The following is a 23531-nucleotide window of genomic DNA, read 5'->3' as shown; positions in this document are numbered from 1 at the left end:
ATGCGTGTTAAATAAATGAGTGAGAAATAAATAAATGAAATAAAAGTTCGCCAAATATAGAGATCTGAAAATTCAAATACAAAGATAATGGATAATGGAACATACTAGACAATTCTTATTATTCTCTCTACTAGTGGAGCCATTTCGAAGAACCTCACAGAAAACACAAAAAGCTGGGTTTGAATGACATGTCCAAGACCATGCAGAAATATATTTATATAGAAAATACTCTCGACGTCCAGTATACGAAAATTTTCCGATTTTGTTCAAAATTAAAAACTTTGTCAAAAATTAATAACCATTTTCAATTGCAAATTGTAGAAGCCTCGGAGGTGTTACCAGAGAAGGTTCCCATTGTTTTCAATCTGGTAGGATGTAGAGTAACATTTTTTGATGTTGTTTTATGTGCTATTAGATTGAAAACTTAGTCTTTGCTAGCGATGCCGCTAGGGTATCCCTGCCATTTCGTTCGTTGCAATGCGTGACTGCACGTCGGGGTTTGTCCTGGTTGGATCAGAGAGAGCAGCATATGTGCCTCCTGATGAGAGACTAATAAGTTTCGAAACCGGTAGAGGTGCTTGCTGCACTCTCTGATTGAACTAGACTAATGATGCGGCTGTAGTTTCGTGTTGTAACGTAATTGAAAATGGTTATTAATTTTTTATTTACATGTTTACTCTGTCTGGAGTACGAAGGGAACCATTCTCGTTGGAACTTTACCGCGCTGAACAGATGGGACGTGAATTATAAATTGTAAAATTCCCTCATCTTCCTTAGGCTCAGCATCCGTTATGGCTTGCAAATTGTAGAAGCCTCGGAGGTGTTACCAGATAAGGTTCCCATTGTTTTCAATCTGGTAGGATGTAGAGTAACATTTTTTGATGTTGTTTTAGATTGAAAACTTAGTCCTAAAAACTTTGTCTTCGTGATTTTGAACCGCTTGTTCGTTTTCATGTCTTCAAAGTCTCTGTCACTTTTTGCTATGATATCCACTTATAGTCCTGGCGTATGATATGTAAAGATCCAAATGTTCGAACTATATCATCAAACAGTATTCGTTCGAATGATATTCGCCATGAAAAAGATTGGTCCCATTTTTACGTATTTTTTGTATTTGTATTTTACTAACAATTAAGAATTTTACCTTCAACTTATTTTTTAATTAATCCAATATTTTGCAAATATTGATTAATTCTGCATCGTTCGTGTAATCAATAATAGAAAACACTGCCATTTTGTCAAAATAAGCTGCTTTTCAGAGGTTTGGCTTTATCTCAAAGTTTGTAAAATATCATAAAAAGAGAAATTCCTGTAATTGGCTGTATACCATAGCAAAAATACTGTAGAAGTAAAAAAGACTTCCGTTTGTAGCTGGTATATATAAATTTTATTAAAAAAAATTTCTTAAAAGATCCAAGTTGGACAAAAACTTTACATCACATATAACGAACGTTGTCAGTCTTAGCATACCATCATCAGGTTAAACTCTAGACCGTTTTAGTTGAAACTAGCCACAGAAATTGTGCGTCTTTATCTTTGCTTCAAGTTAGCACCATGCACGTGCTGGTATTATGAGGATTCAGGCGGTTCGACTTCCTGTGTTAACTTGAAGCGAAGATGAAGACGCACATTTGATAATATTTTAACCTTCTAACGTCGACTTGTTGTCGCATCAGATTAAGCAAATATGGCTTAAAATTTAGCAGATTTAGCAGAATTAAGCAAATATAGCAGGATGCTAGAATATGATATGGATGATACCCAATTTGGGTTCCGCAAAGGACTTGGAGCAAGAGAGGCATTGTTTGCGTTTAATGTCCTCTCTCAAAGATGCTTAGAAATGAACCTGGATATTTATTCCTGTTTCATAGACTTCGAAAAAGCGTTCGACAGGGTCCGACATGAAAAACTAATATAATTATTGAAAAACAGAGATATAGACAGACGAGATTTACGAATTATCATCAATGTGTATTGGAATCAACATAAACAGCCAGTGGGACCACTCAATTGAAATAAAACAACGCATAGGAAAAGCGAGGTCAGCGTTCATAATGATGAAGTCTCTTTTCAGAAGCCACGATTTACCTCTTGCTACCAAAATCTCTATCATCAGATGCTACGTATGTTCTACGTTATTATACAGAGTAGAGGCCTGGACACTTTCCGAGGCTTCTTTGAGAAAACTCGAGGCATTCGAGATGTGGTGTTACAGGCGCATTTTGAGAATTTCGTGGGTGGATCGTGTGACTAATGTTGACTAACAAAATCAAAGAGCGCAAACTAGAATATATTGGCCATGTTATGAGGAATGAACAGAGATATGGCTTGTTGTAATTCTTCAAGGCAAGGTATTTGTAAAGAGCGGACCAGGTAGAAGAAGAATATCTTGGCTTCAAAACCTGAGAAAGTGGTTTAATACATCGACAACCGGACTATTCAGAATAGCAGCAAGCAAAGTTAGGATAGCCATGCTGATCGCCAACATCCGGAACGGATAGGCACCTTAGGAAGAAGAAGTATTGGAATCAAAAGACCAATATAAAGATAGAAGAACATAAATCCGAGAATATTGATATAAAGAGAGGAGTAAGACAGGTTTGTGTTCTGTCGCTGCTACTGTTTAACCTGTACAGTGAAGCCATATTTCAGGAAGCGATAGCGGAGCTAAGTGATGGAATTTCTATAAACGGAAGAATAGTAAATAACATAAGATTCGCTGATGACACCGTTATAATGTCAGATACCCTGGAATCGCTAGAAGAATTACTAAATAGAATTAACGATTATTGCATTCGATACGGACTAAAAATAAACAAGAAAAAACTAAATTTATGATTGTCTCAAAAACAGAACATGGAAATGAAAGGTTAAAGATAGAGCAAACCCAAATAGAAAAAGTTAAGACATACAAATATCTGGGAACCTGGGTTGATGACAAAAATGACCAAAGCAAAGAAATTAAAGTCCGAATTGAAACTGCAAGGCAAGCATTAATAAAAATGAAGACACTGCTTACCAACAAAGACCTTCAGTTGCCTCTCAGATTGAGGGCTCTAAGATGCTACATATTTTCTATATTGCTATACGGAATGGAAGCTTGGAGATTGAAGAGACAACACATAAGAAGAATAGAAGCGTTCGAAATGTAGTGTTACAGAAGAATATTGAAAATTCAGTGGGTTCAAAGGATTACCAATGTTGAAGTGCTACGACGTTTAAATAAGGAGTTAGAAATTATGAAAAGTATAAAAACTAGAAAAATGGAATATTTGGGTCACATTACCAGAAGAGAAAATATGAGTTGCTGAGAATTATTATGCAAAGAAGGATCCAAGGAAGAAGCATAGGAAGAAGACACATCTCCTGGCTGAGGAACCTTAGAGAATGGTTTAACTGTAGTTCATTACAACTATTCAGAGCAGCAGCCAACAAAGTAACCATAGCCATTATGCTATACAACCTCCGATAGAAGAGGGAACTTTAAGAAGAAGAAGGCTTAAAATTTGTTATTCAAAGATCATGTGACCAATTTTTGTGGCTAGTTTCAGCTACAACGATCTACAGTTTAACCTGATGATGGTCTGCTAAGACCAAAAACGTTCAGTTGTCTGTGATGTAAAGTTTTTGTCCAACTTGGATCTTTTAAGAAAATGTTTTTAAAATAAAAATGTATACCATTTTTATTCAGTTGCAATGCGAAGGCAAAACAATCTTACTTTTCAATTAGAATACGGAGTGCAATCCAGCTCTCTGAATCGCGATTTTCGATTCTTATTGGAATCTCATCGGAGAGAGCGCAGGCTTGTTCTCCATATCCTCGAACTGACCAGCACCGAGAGCTTTTCCCACACATTGCAACTGAAACAAATAGGGTAGGTGACTAGCGTCATCTGGCAATAGAAAGATTAAGTTTTTCTATCCTAAAAGCAACATTAATAATATTGAAAATATTAAAAATATTACCTACTAAAAGATTTTTAAATTGAAAAACTTATTGGTACATTTTCCTGGTGACACCTCCAAGGCTTCTACAATTTGCAAGCCAAATACATGCTGCAGTGAAGACAAAGGGAAGGAATGTTTTTTTTAAGGAATGACAAAGGGAAAATGTTTTTAATGAAAATATACAGAGTGAGTCTGTAATTTGGAATAAATTCAATAGTTCAAATACTAATTGTTTTTTTTTTGAAAAATGCTCAGACCTATCGATTAGAACTTCAAATCGAAATCTTTTACATACAATAATAATGTATATAGGGTGTCTCAATTTTCTCAATTTAGAGATATGACATCATCGTTGATTTTCTTAAATGGCAACACTGTCATTTTGATAGCTATTCTGATAGGATATGTAAAGTTATACATAACTGCAAAATATCAAATTTTTATTCCCATTTACAAGATAATAAAGAATAACAAAGTTATGAAAAACAAGTAATCAAATAATTGAATTTAATTATTTAAATTAAGACAATGCTCATAATGTTGCCCATTGACTATTTGACACTATCCTAAATGCGCTCGAAATTCGTTTTAAACATTATGATCATTTGCTTAATTGAAATAATTAAATTCAATTATTTGATTACCTACTTGTTTTTCATACCTTTGTTATTTTTTATTATCTTGTAAATGGTAGGGAATAAAAATTTGATATTTTGCAGTTATGTATAACTTTACATCCCCTATCAAAATAGCTATCGAAATGATAGTGTTGCCATTTAAGAAAATCAACGATGACGTTATATATCTAACTTGGGACACCCTGTATACATTACTATTACAATCTCGATTTGAAATACTAATCGTCAGGTCTAAGAATTTTTCAAAAAAACAGTTAGTATTTGAATTATTCAATTTATTCCAAATTACAGACTTTTGTTTTTCATAACTTTGTTATTTTTTATTATCTGGTAAATGCTAGGGAATAAAAATTTGTTTATTTTTCAGTTATGTATAACTTTACACATTCTATCAAAATAGCTATCAAAATGACAGTGTTGCCATTTAAGAAAATCAACGATGACGTCATATCTCGAAATTGGAATACCCTGTAGACATTATTATTGTATGTAACAGATTTCGATTTGTACTTAACAGATTTCAAGTACTAATTGACATCTCTGACCATTTTTCAAAAAAATAATTAGTATTTGAACTATTTAATTTATTCCAAATTACAGACTCACTCTGTATCCCAGCTACAAAAGGAAGGCTTATTACTTCTACAGTATATTTGTAAAATATCATCATCATCAACCCGTACTCATCCACTGCTGGACATAAGTCTCCCTTAGCTCTTTCCATCTTTCTCTGTTTTGTGCGGCTTGCATCCAGTTGCCGACAATACGCTTCAGATTGCCAGCCCATCTGGTTGGTGGTCGTCCTCTGCTCCGTAGTGCTCCTTCTCGTGGCCTCCACTCGACAATACGTTTTGTCCATCGGTTGTCTGACAATCGGGCGACGTGTCCTGCCCAATTCCACTTGAGCGACGCGATTCTTTCGACGTCGTCCGTTGTTTTTGTTCTACGACGTATTTCTTCGTTTGGGATTCGGTCCCTCAGGGAGACACCCAACATCTGGCGCTCCATAGCCCTCTGAGTTATGCGAATCTTGTTCACTACCTTTTTTGTGAGTGTTAATGTTTCCGCTCCATAAGTGAGTACAGGGAATACACACTGGTCAAAGATTTTCCTTTTCAGGCATATGGGTAAGTCCGATTTAAATACATAGCTCAGTTTACCAAACGCTGCCCAGGCTAATCCCATGCGACGTGGGAGCTCGCACTGGTTATCTCTTCCCAACCGAATTTCATGTCCCAAGTACTTATAAGATGCAGTCTGCTCAATATCCATTCCATCAACAACAATATTACGATTTAGCACCAGATTAGTCATTATTTGCGTCTTGTTGATACATATTAATCTTTAGTCCGACCTCTAAGGAAGCGTGATATAACTCGTTCAACATTATTATTGCATCATCCATACGATCGGCTATAAGGACGATGTCATCTGCGAATCTCAAATGACTGAGCTTCTCTCCATTTATATTGATACCATATTCGTTCAGATCTGCCTTCTTAAAAGTGTGTTCTAAAAGGGTTGTGAACAGGGTTGTGTATTTATAAAATATACTCATGAATAAAAATATTACATATTCATCATGTGAAGTGAAATCGTTTGTGAAATCCTTAGTCCTTCAATGTTACAGGAATAAGATTTATTTTCCGAATACGATGTTTTAAAGTATCAAATCACTGCTCGATCGGATTTAATTATGATATGAGCTAGATATATGGGGGCCAATATAATTTTCACATTGACTCTCATCAAGGAAAGTATTAAATATTCTAATAGTGGGCTATCGTGCATTAGCACGAATCTTTAATTCATATCCAAAATGAATGGCAAATGGCAAGACATGATCTTCTACAATGTTTTTAATGTACATGCCAGCTGTCATTCACCCAATCACCTCCACAAATTCGGTATATCCTTTCCAAGAAATACTACTCCATAGCACTATGCTGCTACTACCAAAATTAACGCTCTGTATGAGGTTACAACCCACATAACAATTTCATGTTCTTAGTAGATTTATATTACATACTTTTCAGAAAAAGTATATACTATATACTGAGAATATGCGTAATTACCATTGCGAATGTGCAGAGCAGATACTGAGTATATACTACATTACAGTACTTAAACGTTCTATGTATATACTTAGAATGTACTACCGCACTTCTTTTCAGTATATACCAAGAACATACTTTTTAGAAGGTTCTAAGGAGGTGCTCTAAACTTTCTATTTATATACTTAGAATGTACTATCGCACATATTTTTAGTATATGGGAAGAATATTCCAAGGAAGTGCTATAGACCTTCTATTTATATAGGTACTTAGAATGTACTATCGCACATATTTATAGTATATGGGAAGAATATTCCAAGGATGTGCTATATTTCTCAGAAGTATGTTTTCAACATCACCCAATCTCATCCTAGGTTCTACTTTCTACTAATATATTATATTTACATATTCTAATTGCATATGAGAATGTAGTTATTACATTCTACAATATTACGTAAAAAGTAAGTATAAAATATATAAACTTTCGTTAGTTATATAGGTACCTATGTATAATAAATATTATATGGGTAAGTAGGTATATAAAATATAAGTAATACATAACATCAAAATAAAAATGCTGCTCATATATTATACAATAGCCAAATATATATTAATATGCATGTAAATTACTAAAATTTATAGGTATCTATATACATACTTTTACTTACTAGGTATTTAGGAATATTGAAGTACCAATATGAATTTATTATTTTCAAGCTGCCCGCAAACAAAATAAAAAAGTTATTTATGTATGTTCTTAAAAATGTTTTAGTCCTTGTAGCTAGAAATACTTCGTCTTCGCTTCGTCCTAACAGTGTAGACACAAATGCCTAACTGTACTGGAAACTATTTTCATATTTTGCCCTTGTTACCTACCCCCTTCCCCTGTGCAGGTATAATATACAATGCAAGGGTCAGAATGACAATGAATGGCCGTTTCCGGATTCCCGTTTCACGTTGTTTGGTTGTGGACCTAAAGCTTACCTGAATGTAATGTACAATGTACTTAAAAATAAAATTATACATAAAAATACTCATGGTATAAACTCAAAATGGTATATTCATGTCAATTGAAAACGAAACGAGAATTTCTCATTTTTCTTCAATAGAATTAAGTTTTAAACTTTTTTACCATACAATTAAAACTGTTTAAAAAATGAATTAGATAGTTCAGTAGTACCAACCAAAATACCTAAACTTTAGTAATTATTTAACCAAGTTGATAATCTATAGGCTAACATTATTCTTCTTCCTATAGGTATAGTACCCTCGGAGATCCGTGGAAAAAATTTACACCCAAAATAACAAAATTCAGTTTGGCAACACTGTGCGAATGTTGATACTAACATATCCTTTTTAAGATAAGCACAACTGTAAGTTAGTCCAAACAAATTAATATATTTTTTTGCCAACAAAAATGAGATTTTTAAACCAAATAATGTTTCAAATATGATGTGCAAAATAATTTTTAATTGGGTTCTGCTAATGGGTTTGCTTGTTTTGTCATTAAAGTAAAAAAAAACTAAATTTTACTCATTAAATCAATGTTGTCCGGTTATCGTCTTAATTATTTTAACTGTACTAATATCCATTGAGTAATTCTGAATGATGAATAGGTCGTTAAAACATTTTATCTATAGCGGCTTCTGGAATATCTTAAAAATATCGAATTTCATTGATAAAATGCGCATATTCCACCGATCTTCGCTTCGACAATACATACAGTGTATATTATTTTTAAGATATTTTAAAAGTGTATACAAGTATGTGTTAAGCATATACTTTTGCATATACTTACGCATATACTAAGAATATTCGATTAAGTTATATTCTAAGAATAAACTTTTACGAACATTCCGAGACACTACGTACACGAATGTGCTCAGTATATTCGGTGCAAGAATATTCTTTGAAGCACATGCAAAGAACATGAAATTTAGAATGTTTTTTATGGTACATGCTATGCTTGTACTACGCATATACTAAAAAGGATATACTTCGACGAATGTTGGTAGGATATGCTTAGAACATGATGCGAACATCATTGTTATGTGGGAACTGGCATATCGGTCACCATTTGGAAGCATGATTGACAGAATTTCGTCTATTCAAAAGTTGGCAAACGTTATGAAAGTTATAACCTCATACAGAGCATTAATGTTATTTCTTGGAATGGACATTTCTCGGAAATCCCATACCGAACTTGTGAAGGTGATTGGATAAATGACAGCTGACATGTACATTAAAACATTTTAGAAGATCATGTTTTGCTATTTGTCAGCCACATTGGATATGACAGATTAGTGCTAATGCACGTTACACGTCTTCCCGTCGCTAGGATAGTGAACACTTACCCTGATGAGATTCAATTTTAAAATTATATTGACTACCATATAGCCCATATCAGAGTTATATCTAATCCAGAATGTATCTCTTCTTAAGGTGCCTTCTCCATTATTAAAGGTTGGCATATCTACGGCAAATTGCTGTCTAGGCAATTTCTAATTGCTCTCTAATTGGTTCTTAGTATCGAAAAATTTAGAAAAAATAGAATTTATATGACACTTTAGATCGCATTCGGAGAGGATATCTAAGGATTGCAGCACAAAAAATTTCACTTCACATGATATTTTCAAAATATGCAATATTTTTGTCCGTGAGTGTATATTCCTTTCATTAACACCAAACTATATATTTAAAGTAATTTTTATTATTTCTTATTGCAGACTATGCCACTAAAGCTTTCGGTAAAGACCTAGCACCACTTGATTCCTTGATTAAGCATGTGTCACTAGTTTTATGTAATACCATACCAGGATTTCATCATGCGCAACCTTTGGCTCCAAATATTATACCCGTAGGGGGATTACATATTACTCCGGCCAAAAAATTACCTGAAGTAAGAGACAGTATCTTCTAAATTTTAGAGTGTAGAAACAACAACAGTTTAACAAATAAATGATTGAAGTAGGCAGATATCGAGCATCTCGAGATGCTCGATATCTGCCTTTTATTCCTATAGATTTAAATAAATGATTATTCTTCGTTCATTCGCATGCACCAATGAAAAGTAAAAATCAGCATGCCCAACTAACTTCGCTTGAACTACAACGATTGAACTACAACTCTATCATTTTTGTAGCTTTTTATGCACGGCATAGACATTTATTTTTTTTTAAATAGAAAGTAGGAACGTGTCAGATACAGAATACATTACATACAATTAAAAATAATATATATACTAATTTAAATCTAGAAACCTTCCTTAATTAGAAGCATTCTCTGTTAACAGCCTGCATCTCTGCCTTTTAAAATGTACAAGGGAAAGAGACGACGAAATAGAAAACGGAAAGGTATTCTACAATATTCAATCACATTCCGTTTTCCTTCATATAGGTAAAGGTACAAGAAATGGTTCTTAGTACTCACAATGTGAGTAAAGATAGAAGTGAAAGAAAGGCAATTTATGTTTTATATCGATTCAGAAGCAAGGTATAAGACACAGCTGTTTCTGGTATCACCGTCGTCAGTAAAGATGCCTACCCGCCTCTGAATCAACACAAAACAGAATTGCCTTTTTAAAGGGAATTTCAAAGATAGATCGAAACCCCCTTTGATGACGCTCCAGCGACATCTATCAAATAAAATAGAAAGTAGGAACGTCTCAGATACAGAATACATTATTATTAAAAATAATATATATATACTACTAATTTAAATTTAGACACCTTCCTTAATTAGAACCATTCTTTGTTAACATCCTGCATATCTGCCTTCTACAATTTACAAGGCAAAGAGACGACGAAATAGAAAACGGAAAGGATTCTACAATATTCAATCACATTCCGTTTTCCTTCATATAGGAAAAGGTACAAGAAATGGTTCCTAGTACTCATAATCTGAGTAGAAATAGAATTGAAAGAAAGGTAATTTATGTTTTATTTCGATTCAGAAGCAAGGTATAATCTGCAGACAGCGCTGTTTGTGGTATCACCGTCGTCAGTAAAGATGCCTACCCGCCTCTGAAGCAACACAAAACAGAATTTCTTTTTGAAGGGGAATTTCAAAGATAGATCGAAACCCCCTTTGATGACGCTCCAGCGATATCTATCAAATAAATAGAAAGTAGGAACGTCTCAGATACAGAATACATTATTATTAAAAATAATATATATTGTCACAGTCCCAGGCCGGCCCTGTCAACCCCAGAACTTTCTGGCGCCGAAGTGTCTGAAACCCTTTCCGTCGGCGAGACAAGTGTTTACATATCGGCGTATCTAGAAAGCCATCGAATACACCTTTCCTTTATTTATTGCTCTGTAAATAATACTTACCTTTCGATTTTTCTGGAAATCAGTAGATTAATTTTATAACTATATGAGGCGCTCCGAGGAAAAAGGGCGAATACGCCAGTTACAGTTTTTTTTTTTTAATGCAATGGATAGCCTGATCATTATTCGAACAATGTACCACCATAACATGGTTTATTCGTCCTTTCTATTCAGAACTATAATAGGTTGACTTAACGGAAGCAAACTGTATGAATCTTAAAAAGTATGGTAAATGTTCCGTGGAACAACGGCGAATACGCCACCGCTACGTCGGTACACAGCTAGCCCTCCCACTTCTGTCTTGCCAAATTTCTGAATAAAATTTCCGTGATTTCCGTCTTATTTTTACCGTTTTAAGCTACAGTGTCGTTTTGCTTGTCAAAACAAGTAGTTTTTATTTTGATTAGTTTGAATAGTTTGAGTTACTTTACTAATAAAGTTAAAATTTTACTGCTACAATGTCAGAAAGCGAGTTTACAGAAGACCAAAACAAAGGCTACACTAGAAAAAGGTCGAAAACTGAAGACACGTGGCAAAAGAATGTGAATAAAGTTAAAAGAAACTCAGGTGAAGAATACAGCACCATTAAAAACAGAAAACTTGTGCCTAAGCGGACTGTGGGAAGTCCCTGTTCCTGTGGATGTTTTGAGAAAGTAGGTTTGGAGAAAATTAGTACAATTTTTAAAAACTTTTGGGAATTATCTGAGTATAACCTACAAAACGCTTACTTATCTAAAAGAGTGAAATCTGTTTCTGTCAACCGTTGTCGCATTAAAAATCGACCTAGTCGAAAGTTACGTAGTATTGAGTACAGTGTACTTTTTGAAAGCAATGAATTTAAAGTCTGCAGAAAAGCATTCTATGCGATTCATGGTGTCACTGAAAAGAGGGTTCGAACTGTTTTGAATAAAGTATCCACAAGTGGCACTGTAGAATTGGACAGAAGAGGAAATAAAAATCCAGTTAACAAAGTAAGTGTAGAAATGAAAGAAACTGTAATGTTACATGTAAATAGTTTACCCAAATGTTCAAGCCATTACAGCAGAGCAAAAAGCCCTTACCGAAAGTACCTTTCCACAGACTTAAACACAGTGGATGACAGAAAATCACCCTTTAATTGACCCTGTCAGCTCACAGTTCTATCGTGACACATTTAATAAAAAATTCAATATTGGTTTCAACCCTCCTAAGTCGGATACTTGTAATTTTTGTGACAAAACAGATATGGAACTTTCAAATTGTGATGATTTACAACGTAACCAATTGCAAGTTGCCAAGGAACTTCATTTAAGACGAGCCAAAGCAGTTCAAAAAATACTTAAAAGTTATAAAAGTAATAATGAAGACTCAGTTTCAGCAATTTGTATAGATCTGCAGCAAACTCTCCCTACCCCTAAACTGACGACATCTGTACAGTATTACAAAAGGAAGCTTTGGACCTACAATTTTGCAGTCCATGATATTAAATCTGGAAAATGTGTTATGTACATGTGGAATGAAAGTACTGGAGGTCGTGGTTCATGTGAAATAGCAAGCTGCTTGTCCCATTACTTTGATTCTATGGATCATCAAGTCAAAAAAGTTGTGCTATTTAGTGACAATTGTGGGGGCCAGAACAAAAATATGAACATTGTTTTAGCTTGTTTGAAAAAAATTCATGAATTAAAATTTGATTTCATAGAACATTACTTTATGATTCCTGGACATTCATATTTACCTTGTGACAGGGATTTTGGTCACATTGAGTTAAGGCTTCGAAATATTGATGTTTATTCTGAAGACCACTATATTGACTTAATTCGTTCATCAAGGAAGGTCAGACCATTCAAAGTAGTAAAAATGACATCATCAATGTTTTTTGATTTCACTGATCTTCAGAAGTTAATTACAAAAAGAAAATCAACTGCTAGTTTTAAAGATGGTAAAGTATTTCTTTACTCCAAGTTGTTCAAACAAGGGTTTTCCATACAACCAACGTACCAAAATGTTTTGTCCGAACAAGTTGTTTTGCAGAAAGGAAAAGTAGGAGAATATCAACGCCATTTGTTTGATTTATCTGCCGCAGTTTTGTCTCCTAAATACCAACAGCCTATAAAACTTTCAGAGGAAAAAATAAAAGACATCAAGTCACTTCTTCCATACATACCGCTTCATCATAGGAGTTTCTTTGATGAGCTGATCTCTCTCCAAGAATCACAAACCAATTTGGCAACGCTAACTGGAGAAAGTCAGGATGATGTTATGGATTTTTGCTTGAATTAATAATTTATTGTTTGGTGTTTTTTTAGTTTTTGATTTATCTTAAACAGAACAATTTTTAATTAAAAAATGTTTTTCATATCATATCCTTTGAATAAAACTTTTTTCAATATCCTGAATTATAATTTTGGTTTAGATGGGGTGATCTTATTTGCTTGACAAGCAAAACTTTTTATAAAAAAAATAGTTTTTACCTAACCGCATTACAAAATTTTGATGACGTGTATATTCGCCCTTATTGAATTAAAAACACTTTTTCAACTTTAATCGCGTTTTTCTCAAAATGCCCATTTGGCGTATTCGCCGTTTGTCCACGGAGCGCCTCATATAAAGAGACATTTTTGGAATTAGAGTTTAGTCATAAAGGCTATAGCGGGATAAGATGGTCAAAAATGCCCCCGCACCGATCAGCCCAGCTACTTATGTTTTCGATAAAGGATATAAAATTATGCCCTCGTGCAAATTTTTAGATACCCAGAGGTCCTAAAACCTCTTAAATCGAGAAAAGAAGAATTTTAGGATTTATTTTTTTGTGAGCGCAATTTTAACTTAAAAAATCTGAAAAAATTCAACAGGATGTATATTTTGCATACAAAACAGCCTGATTTTTTTCAGATTTTTGTAATAAAAAATGAGCCCAGGAAAAATTTTTGCAATTTTCAAAAAATGTTTAGGTTATGTAAATATGCTTTGGCCAACTGTTAAATAGTATTTTTTTGTGTATTTTTTGTCGTTCTTTTGAATGGCAGAGGCAGAATTTTTAATATCTGAGCGGAAAGAACGAAAAAATTGAAAAAACCGTTTTTGGCTGTCTCGAGATGCATCTCGGGACAGCCAATTTTAGGATTTAGGATCCTGACTACAACAACTGAAAAAACACTAAAAGTGTGAATTTTGTCATAAAATTTGGTATGTGGGCTTATAATAATATTTGGAATAACTTTTTTTTTCGATATCTCTAACGCGAAGCAAATTGAATCGCATATCGAAAACTCACTCAGTTTGTGGATTCGCAGTCGATTGCGTTTAAAATTTAAATTTCAGTTGACTATTTTAAAAATTGTGAACCATCAACCTGTATGACTGTGCCAAATTTCAAATCTGTATATATTTTGATAGCCGAAATATTGGGGTGTCTTCATCTTAAATGCGACACACTGTATATTATCAATTTGATAATTTATTGCAACTAATATAGTCGTATTTTTATACCTTGATTCAAAATATACATTCAAAATACTGACAAATTCACTAATTTTATCATAAAAAGTTCAAATTGATTGCATTGAAGTATTGAGCCAATTAATGCGTATTAATATATTATTATTATAGTATGTAATTATAATATACAGAGTGAGTTTTATGTATAAAAACCCTCAATTATCTCGGAAACGTCTTGCACGATTTTTATAGGTTTTGATGGGTAGGGGTTTTCTAATGCAGCCGATATTATAGTGATAATTACATTGTTGTCAGATCTTCCATTTTTTCTGGAAATCTAATGAACTTTCTTATTTCAAATGGAACACCCTGTATGTCTTTTGCGTTTTGAGGTCCTTAAGAAATACCGATTATTTTTTATGTTATATTTTCATATTATAGACCCAAAAATGGTCTTTTGTAATTTTTCTCTGTTAATGGTTTTCGAGCTCTAAACAATTTAAAACTGAAAAAAATCGAATACTGACGATTTTCTAGGTTCAAAAATTGTGTTTTTGAACCTTGAAAATAAAAAATATTATTTTTGAAACTGCTGAGTACTCAAATTCAAGCTAAGTCCTTCTTCTAATAGGCGCTCGATATAAACTTTTTTGGCCTGTTTTATTCTAAAACATTGCTTTTTAATAATTGTTAGTGAAGCGCATATGAGAGGACGGGCGATCGGGCTGCATTAACAACTAAAAAACAATATTTTAGAATGAAACAAGCTTAAATTACTTATTGGTAACTGATAAAATAAGGCTTGAACTTGAATTTGTATACTGGGTAGTAACAAAAATAATATTTTTGATTTGTATTTTTGAACCTTGAAAATCGTCAATATTCGATTTTTTTTTTTTCAGTTTTAAATTGGTTATAACTCGAAAACGATTAACTTTAGGGAAAAATTACAAATGAACTTTTTTGTTCCCAATGGTCCAAAGAACGTAAAATAATGTCTACCCGGGCCGAAAAAATTGATTTTTATAATTTGTTTAATTTTTTTTTATAAATGTAGCAATAACTCCGAAAGTATGACCTTTAGGTATGGGGAATATAACATGAAAAATAATTAGTATTTTTTAAGGACTTCAAAACGCAGAAAATATAGAAGGTATTCCAATTGAAGTAAAAAATTTTATTAGATTTTAAAAAAACGGAAGATCTGACAACAATGTAATTATCACTATAATATCGGTCGCATTAGAAAACCCCTACCCACGAAAATTTAGAAAATAAAAATTTTGATTGCACATTTCTATTTTATAAAAAGTTGTAAAGTTGCGCGTGTGGTAAGTTAGTGCAGTTCCCATCTTTTCCATTTTTTGTATTTTTTTCGTGAATCGCGATCGACTTCAAAAACTTTGGCGATCGACCATTTGAGCACCGCTGCAATAAATTATCAAATTGATAATATTAAATCCACAAACAGGGTGAATTTTCGATATGCGATTCGATTTGCTTCGCGTTAGAGATATCGAAAAAAGTTATTTGGAAAAGCTGTTCCAAATATTATTATAAGCCCACATACCAAATTTTATGACAAAATTCACACTTTTAGCGTTTTTTCTGTTGTAGTCAGGATCCTAAATCCTAAAATTGGCTGTCCCGAGATGCATCTCGAGACAGCCAAAAACGGTTTTTTCAATTTTTTTGTTCTTTCCGCTCAGATATTGAAATTGTGCCTCTGCCATTCAAAAGAACGATAAAAAACACACACAAAAATACCATTTACAAGTTGGCCAAATTATATTTACATAACCTAAAATTTTTTTGAAAATTTAAAAAAAATTTCCTGGGCTCATTTTTTATTACAAAAATCTGAAAAAATCAGGCTGTTTTTTATTCAAAATATACATCCTCTTGAATTTTTTCAGATTTTTTAAATTAAAATTGCGCTAACAAAAAAATAAAACCTAAAAATTCTTCTTTTCTCGATTTAAGAGGTTTTAGGACCTCTGGGAAGTTAAAAATTTGAATGAGGGCATAATTTTATATCCTTTATCGAAAACATAAGTAGCGGTGCTGATCGGTGCGGGGGCATTTTTGACCATCTTATCCCGCTATAGCCTTTGTAGCCGTCGCGTAACAATTCGATGTTTGGTTGTGAAATAAATTATTGTAAATAAATTAGCCTTGAATAAAGCGGTGGTTATTTTGTAACGTATAAAAATAATGTTAAGTGTTTATCGTAGTTTGTAAAATAAAAGATATAAATTCATTGTTTTTCATTTGTTTAGTTATAAGTTATTAAAAATAAATAAAGTCATTTAAGATTAAACATTAGTGCCTAAAAACATAAATAATAAAATAGTAAAGTCAACCGCGTAAAAGACAGTAACCGCGTAAAAGTGGATAAAAAAAATAATGAATATAAACTCGGTTTAAATACAGTGTGGATAATTTAATAATATATATATATATATATATATATATATATATATATATATATATATATGAAAGGAAACGGCAATTGCATTTTATTTCACTTCGACCACCACCGATATTCTACACGACGTGTTTCGAGCTCATGTCAAGCTCTCGTCAGGAACATCTAGGTGGATGGTCGAGGTGTAAGAAAATGCTTTTGGCCTTTCTGGTAATAATAAAATAACCAGACTTCAGTACACTTGGTACGACATCTATATTAATTAAACGAAAAGATTTCTCTGGTATACAGAAGAAACCTTTTCCGTAGCGGACGCGAAAATGTAAATTTCAAAGTCTTCATAAAAGACGATGAACGACAAAAGACACCTCTTTGTGTCACAGATTTGTCTACAAAGACACGTTATTCGCTACACATTCGTCAATAACGGAGAAGAACCGTGATATGAAAGGAAACGGCAATTGCATTTTATTTCACTTCGACCACCACCGATATTCTACACGACCGACGTGTTTCGAGCTCATGTCAAGCTCTCGTCAGGAACATCTAGGTGGATGGTCGAGGTGTAAGAAAATGCTTTTGGCCTTTCTGGTAATAATAAAATAACCAGACTTCAGTACACTTGGTACGACATCTATATTAATTAAACGAAAAGATTTCTCTGGTATACAGAAGAAACCTTTTCCGTAGCGGACGCGAAAATGTAAATTTCAAAGTCTTCATAAAAGACGATGAACGACAAAAGACACCTCTTTGTGTCACAGATTTGTCTACAAAGACACGTTATTCGCTACACATTCGTCAATAACGGAGAAGAACCGTGATATGAAAGGAAACGGCAATTGCATTTTATTTCACTTCGACCACCACCGATATTCTACAAGTGTACCAAGTGTACTGAAGTCTAGTTATTTTATTATTACCAGAAAGGCCAAAAGCATTTTCTTACACCTCGACCATCCACCTAGATGTTCCTGACGAGAGCTTGACATGAGCTCGAAACACGTCGTGTAGAATATCGGTGGTGGTCGAAGTGAAATAAAATGCAATTGCCGTTTCCTTTCATATCACGGTTCTTCTCCGTTATTGACGAATGTGTAGCGAATAACGTGTCTTTGTAGACAAATCTGTGACACAAAGAGGTGTCTTTTGTCGTTCATCGTCTTTTATGAAGACTTTGAAATTTACATTTTCGCGTCCGCTACGGAAAAGGTTTCTTCTGTATACCAGAGAAATCTTTTCGTTTAATTAATATAGATGTCGTACCAAGTGTACTGAAGTCTGGTTATTTTATTATTACCAGAAAGGCCAAAAGCATTTTCTTACACCTCGACCATCCACCTAGATGTTCCTGACGAGAGCTTGACATGAGCTCGAAACACGTCGGTCGTGTAGAATATCGGTGGTGGTCGAAGTAATGCGGTGGTGGTCGAAATAAAATGCAATTGCCCTTTCCTTTCATATCACGGTTCTTCTCCGTTATTGACGAATGTGTAGCGAATAACGTGTCTTTGTAGACAAATCTGTGACACAAAGAGGTGTCTTTTGTCGTTCATCGTCTTTTATGAAGACTTTGAAATTTACATTTTCGCGTCCGCTACGGAAAAGGTTTCTTCTGTATACCAGAGAAATCTTTTCGTTTAATTAATATATATATATATATATATATATATATATATATATATATATATATATATATATATATATATAATCGGTTCATAACGTTCTACGACGTCTTCCGATTCCCAATCGCCATTGCTCTCGATCGTAGCACATGTCTTCGTTCAAGCCTCTTTCTCCGATTTCCCTATGGATTCCTTCTATCCAGCTTTTCCTAGGTCTTCCTCTCTTCCGCCGTTCTTTTGGTGCCCATCGTAGCACTTGCTTGGGTAATCTGTCTTCTTCCATACGTTGTACGTGGCCAAACCATCTTAGTTGCTTTGTTTTTATATCGTCCATTATTGTATGCTTTACATCCATTATCTCCAATATTCTTGTATTTCTGATTTTTTGTATTCTTGATATACCAGCAGATCTTCTCCAGAAGTCCATTTCAGTTGTTCTGAGCATATTTTCGGATTTTTCTTTAAGTGGCCAAACTTCGCTGCTGTATGTTATAATGCTCTTAACAATGCTGTTATAGATGTTACGTTTATTTTCTTTGGAGATACTTTGGTCCCATAGGATTTTGTTCAATAATGCGATAGCTTTCCTTCCTTGTGTGCACCTTTCTTGGATATTCTTGTCCAACGTTCCATCTTGTGTAATTGTAAGACCCAAGTATTTATATTCCTGACAGTGATTAATAGTTATTTCATTTTCCAACGCTAGATCCTGCTGTATACCTCCAACGCACATATATTCCGTTTTCTTGGTATTCACTTCTAAACCCCAGTTCCGGTACTCTTCTATGATTTTTCGGGTCATATATTCAATATCGTGATAATCCTGGGCCATAAGAATTTGATCATCCGCAAAACATAGAGTGTATAGCATGTTATCATCATTTAGCGGTATACCCATATTCTTACATTTCCTTTTCCAGGATTTCAAAACTTGCTCTAAATATATTTTAAATAGTGTCGGCGATAGATAGCAGCCCTGTTTAAGACCCTTATTCACTTCAAATCCTGACGAGATTTCCTTGCCTAGCTTAACTTTTGCTATATTATGTTGGTATAGATTTTTTACAGCTTTAATGAGGTTCAGACTGATGTTAGTTTTTTCGAGGGCTTCCCAAAGTTTACTTTGTGGTACAGTATCGTATTATGCTTTTTTTAAGTCTATGTACACTAAATGCAGTTCTTGATTGTAGGCTATTTGTTTGTCTATTAACTGTGTTACACAATATAGGTGGTCAGTGGTGGATCTGCCAGCGCGGAAACCGGCTTGCTCTTCGGCCTCTAAGTCCTTGTATTCTTCTTCTATTTTATTTTTGATAATTTTTCCGTAAACTCTGCTGATGGTGCTTGTGACAGATATTCCCCGGTAATTATCGCATATATTTTTACTGCCTTTCTTGTGTATTGTAGAAATTACAGACAATTGCCATTCTTTTGGTATGACTTCGCCATTCATACATCTATTAAATAGATCTCTTAGGTATTCATACAGGGTGTTGCTACCGTATTTGAGCAGTTCTGATGCTATGTCGCCAGGCCCTGACGCTTTTCTATTTTTTAGGGATTTGCATTTAATAATAAATTAACATAAACTCGTAATAAATAAAGTGTGTGACCATGTCTTCACAGTATAAGCCGAAAGTTTGTGACCTGCGCCTTACGGAGCTCAGAACAGAACTGCAAAATCGGGAGCTTGACTCAGCTGGGAAAAAGGCTAATCTAGTCAATCGTCTGAAGAACGCACTACAAGAAGAGGGTAATGATCCAGAAACCTACGTGTTTGAGGACAGACAAGCTGCTTTGATTTCGTCAATTTCTAAAGAGATTTCTCAAGTTTGTGGCGAGATTTCGAAAGTTGCATCGGATGTTTCGAAAGTTTCGACGGAGATTACATCGTTAGAGAGCAAAGTTTCTAGTGAAATCTCACAAGTTTCTGGCGAGATTTCGAAAGTTTCCTCCGATGTTTCGAAAGTTTCGACAGACATACATCGTTAGAGAAAAAAATTTCTGGTGAAATCTCCCAAGTTTCGGCGGATATAACATCATTAGAACAGAAGGTTTCTAGTGAAATTTCGAAAGTTTCGGGTGATATTTCATCCCCTGAAAGCAAGATGACTAACGAGATCTCTGCTAGCATCTCTACGGTCACCAATGATTTTGATGACAAGATATCATCCCTAAAATCTACTTTTGAAGAAAAAATCAAAGAAGTGGAAAAGAAAATGGAGGAAACCAAAAAAGTAGACAAAGGGATGGAACCCATCTTAACAGACATTAAAGATGATGAAACCAAATACAAATTGGAGCCACGGCCGATAGTTGAAGGGAGTGTAAGTCATGCTCGTGTTAAGGTACCAAATTTCGACGGAAAGTCATCATGGAACAACTACATAAAACAGTTCGAATCGGCGGCCAGAGCGAACGGATGGTCCGAAAAAGAAAAGGCTGTAAACCTCACTATTGCTCTTCGAGGCGACGCTTTGGATGTCCTCTAGACTATACCCGTAGAGGAGACAGATGACTTCGAACAGCTCAAAAAGAGACTGAATATGGGATACGGGCACGAACATTTAGAGCATGTCTATCAGTCGCAGTTTAAAAATCGAAGACAAAAGAAAGATAAAGAATACGAGGTAGATATTGCCAGGTTAGTACGATATGCATATCCAACAGCTCCCGAAGACATGATGGAAAAGTTGGCTGTTCAAACCTTCATTGATGGCCTTCGTGATCATGAAATGCAAAGAACACTGCGATTAGCTCGTCACAAGACGCTGGTTGATGTCTTGTCCGCCGCCCTCGAATACGAATCAGCTACACAGGCCTCTGGCGGGTACAGTAAAGTTAGGACTGTGAAAGAGGAAGAGGATGAAGACAAACTGGACCAGATTGTCAATATGATAAAGGGCATTTCATACAAGAAAACGAAGACCATAAGGTGTTGGAATTGTGGTGAAATGGGACACGTACGGAGTTCATGTAAGTACCCTAGGTGCAATAACAATCAAGAGACTCACCAGCAGGAAAACTAGAACGGGTCGGCCTTAGGGGGGCAGCTTCGACACGCAACTTTTCCAAAGACCCTCTCATACTAATAGCTTCTTTGAAATGTCGTGAAGATAGTGTAAATGTAGATGGAGAAATAAATGGTAAGAAGTATACATTGTTGGTGGATACCGGAGCGACCAGGACCATTATACGACCGTCAATTATAAACAGCCGTAAGAAACTCTTATCAACGAGGTTGCGACTGCGGACTGCCACAGGTGAAAATAATAATAATAATAATAATATTTATTCATCCTTTAAGACATACAATGTATAGGACATGTCATTAGTTTTACAAACAAACAAACAATAAAATTAATACATTTATAATTTTTATAAACATTTAGGTAATATTTCTGTCCGAAACAAACTCTTCCACAGTATAATAACATTTGGTAAGCAATAAGCTTTTAATGGATTTCTTAAAGAAATATTTATTCATTGTTCTATATTTTTTTGGTAAAACGTTAAACAATCTAAATGCAAACACCCACGGAGAAATCCAGATACAATTAGGGATTTGAGCAGAAAAGTTCGTCCATAGTGTCATAGTTGCAGACATCGAAGAAGATGTTATATTAGGAATGGACGTAATGAATTTGCATGGATTTCAATTGGATTTTAAGAATAGGGTAATCAAAGTTGGCAACGAGGAGTTATTTCTTCATCCACATGATGACAGCACTGTGCTAGCAGCCATTAAGGAAGATGTTGTGCCTGCGAGGAGTGAAACGATCATCGTAGAGCTGCTACAGGGAATTGTAGAAGGAACATCTGTTAAAATGGAGCCATGGAACCACAACGAGGAGGTTGGCCGAGGAATCGTAATTGGAAAGGAATTGGTTACTTCTGCTAAAGAAATTCCCGTGAGATTGATTAATGTCAATGACTACCCAGTGACCATCAAGAAGGAGACAAAAGTAGGAACTTGTGTACCCGTGACGTCCATAGTCCGTCAGACGACAACATCAGATAATTCCAACGACAAGTTCGACCAAGTGGTTGCAGTTGCAGGCCAATCTCTAAATCAAATGGAAAAAAGGAAATTAAGGGAATTTCTTAGGCAATATCGTGACATATTCGTACCGAAAAGAGGAAAGACAAGAAGAACGACAGTTGCCAAACATAAAATTGACACTGGTACCGCTAGGCCAATTCGTCAAACAGCTCGACGATTACCACAGGCGAAGAGAGAGGAAGCTGAAAGGATTGTTCAAGAAATGAAGAAAGACGGGGTGATAAAACCTTCTACGAGCCCATGGGTCTCTCCGGTGGTCCTGGTTAAGAAGAAAGATGGAACTATGGAACTACGAGGTTCTGTGTGAACTACCGTTTGTTGAACAATTTTACCAAGAAAGATAGTTATCCTCTGCCTCGGATCGACGACACGTTGGACACATTGGCTGGAAGTAAATTGTTTTCTACGTTGGACTTGAAGTCTGGATATTGGCAAGTAGAAATAGATCCAGTGGACAAAGAGAAGACGGCCTTCACGACAGGATCTGGATTATGGGAATTCAACGTTATGACGTTTGGACTCTGTAATGCTCCTGCGACATTTGAGAGGCTTATGGAAAATGTGTTGAGAGGGTTATCTTGGAAAACGTGCCTGATGTACTCAGACGACATAATCGTTTTGGGGGAGACGTTTGAAGACCAACTGAAGAATTTAGAAGACGTTTTTAATCGACTTAAAGCTGCCCATTTAATGTTAAACCCCAAGAAATGCCAGCTATTTCAAAGTAAAGTCAATTATTTAGGCCATATAGTCAGCAAAGAAGGAGTGGCCGTGGATGAAGAAAAAATCAATTCCATTAAGGAATGGCCTAAACCAACTGATAAACATCAAGTGAGAAGTTTTCTGGGACTATGTACTTACTACCGGAGATTCATTAAGAAGTTTGCAGATATCGCTAAGCCATTAACGCGACTTACAGAGGAAGCAAGGGATTATTGCTGGGATGGAGACTGCCAAACGGCCTTTGAAACTTTGAAGAGGCATTTAATTACAGCGCCAATACTAGGGTATCCACTGCAAGAAG

The 23531-nt window shown here is 34.8% G+C and overlaps 1 protein-coding gene across 1 annotated transcript in view; it reads left to right on the top strand.

The window, feature by feature from the left end:
* The window catches only part of LOC126878794 (UDP-glycosyltransferase UGT5-like), a 94054-nt gene that overhangs the window by 22650 nt on the left and 47873 nt on the right, over positions 1–23531 (top strand). Inside the window, exon 3 of the mRNA XM_050641690.1 lies at positions 9367–9539. Coding sequence (XP_050497647.1) covers positions 9367–9539 — 173 coding nt within the window. The remainder of the gene's footprint in view (positions 1–9366; positions 9540–23531) is intronic.

The sequence above is a fragment of the Diabrotica virgifera genome, chromosome 1 (assembly GCF_917563875.1).
Source record: "Diabrotica virgifera virgifera chromosome 1, PGI_DIABVI_V3a".
NCBI lineage: Eukaryota > Metazoa > Arthropoda > Insecta > Coleoptera > Chrysomelidae > Diabrotica > Diabrotica virgifera.
Note: the sequence above shows the minus strand (reverse complement) of the source record. Positions and strands in the feature narration are given on the sequence as shown.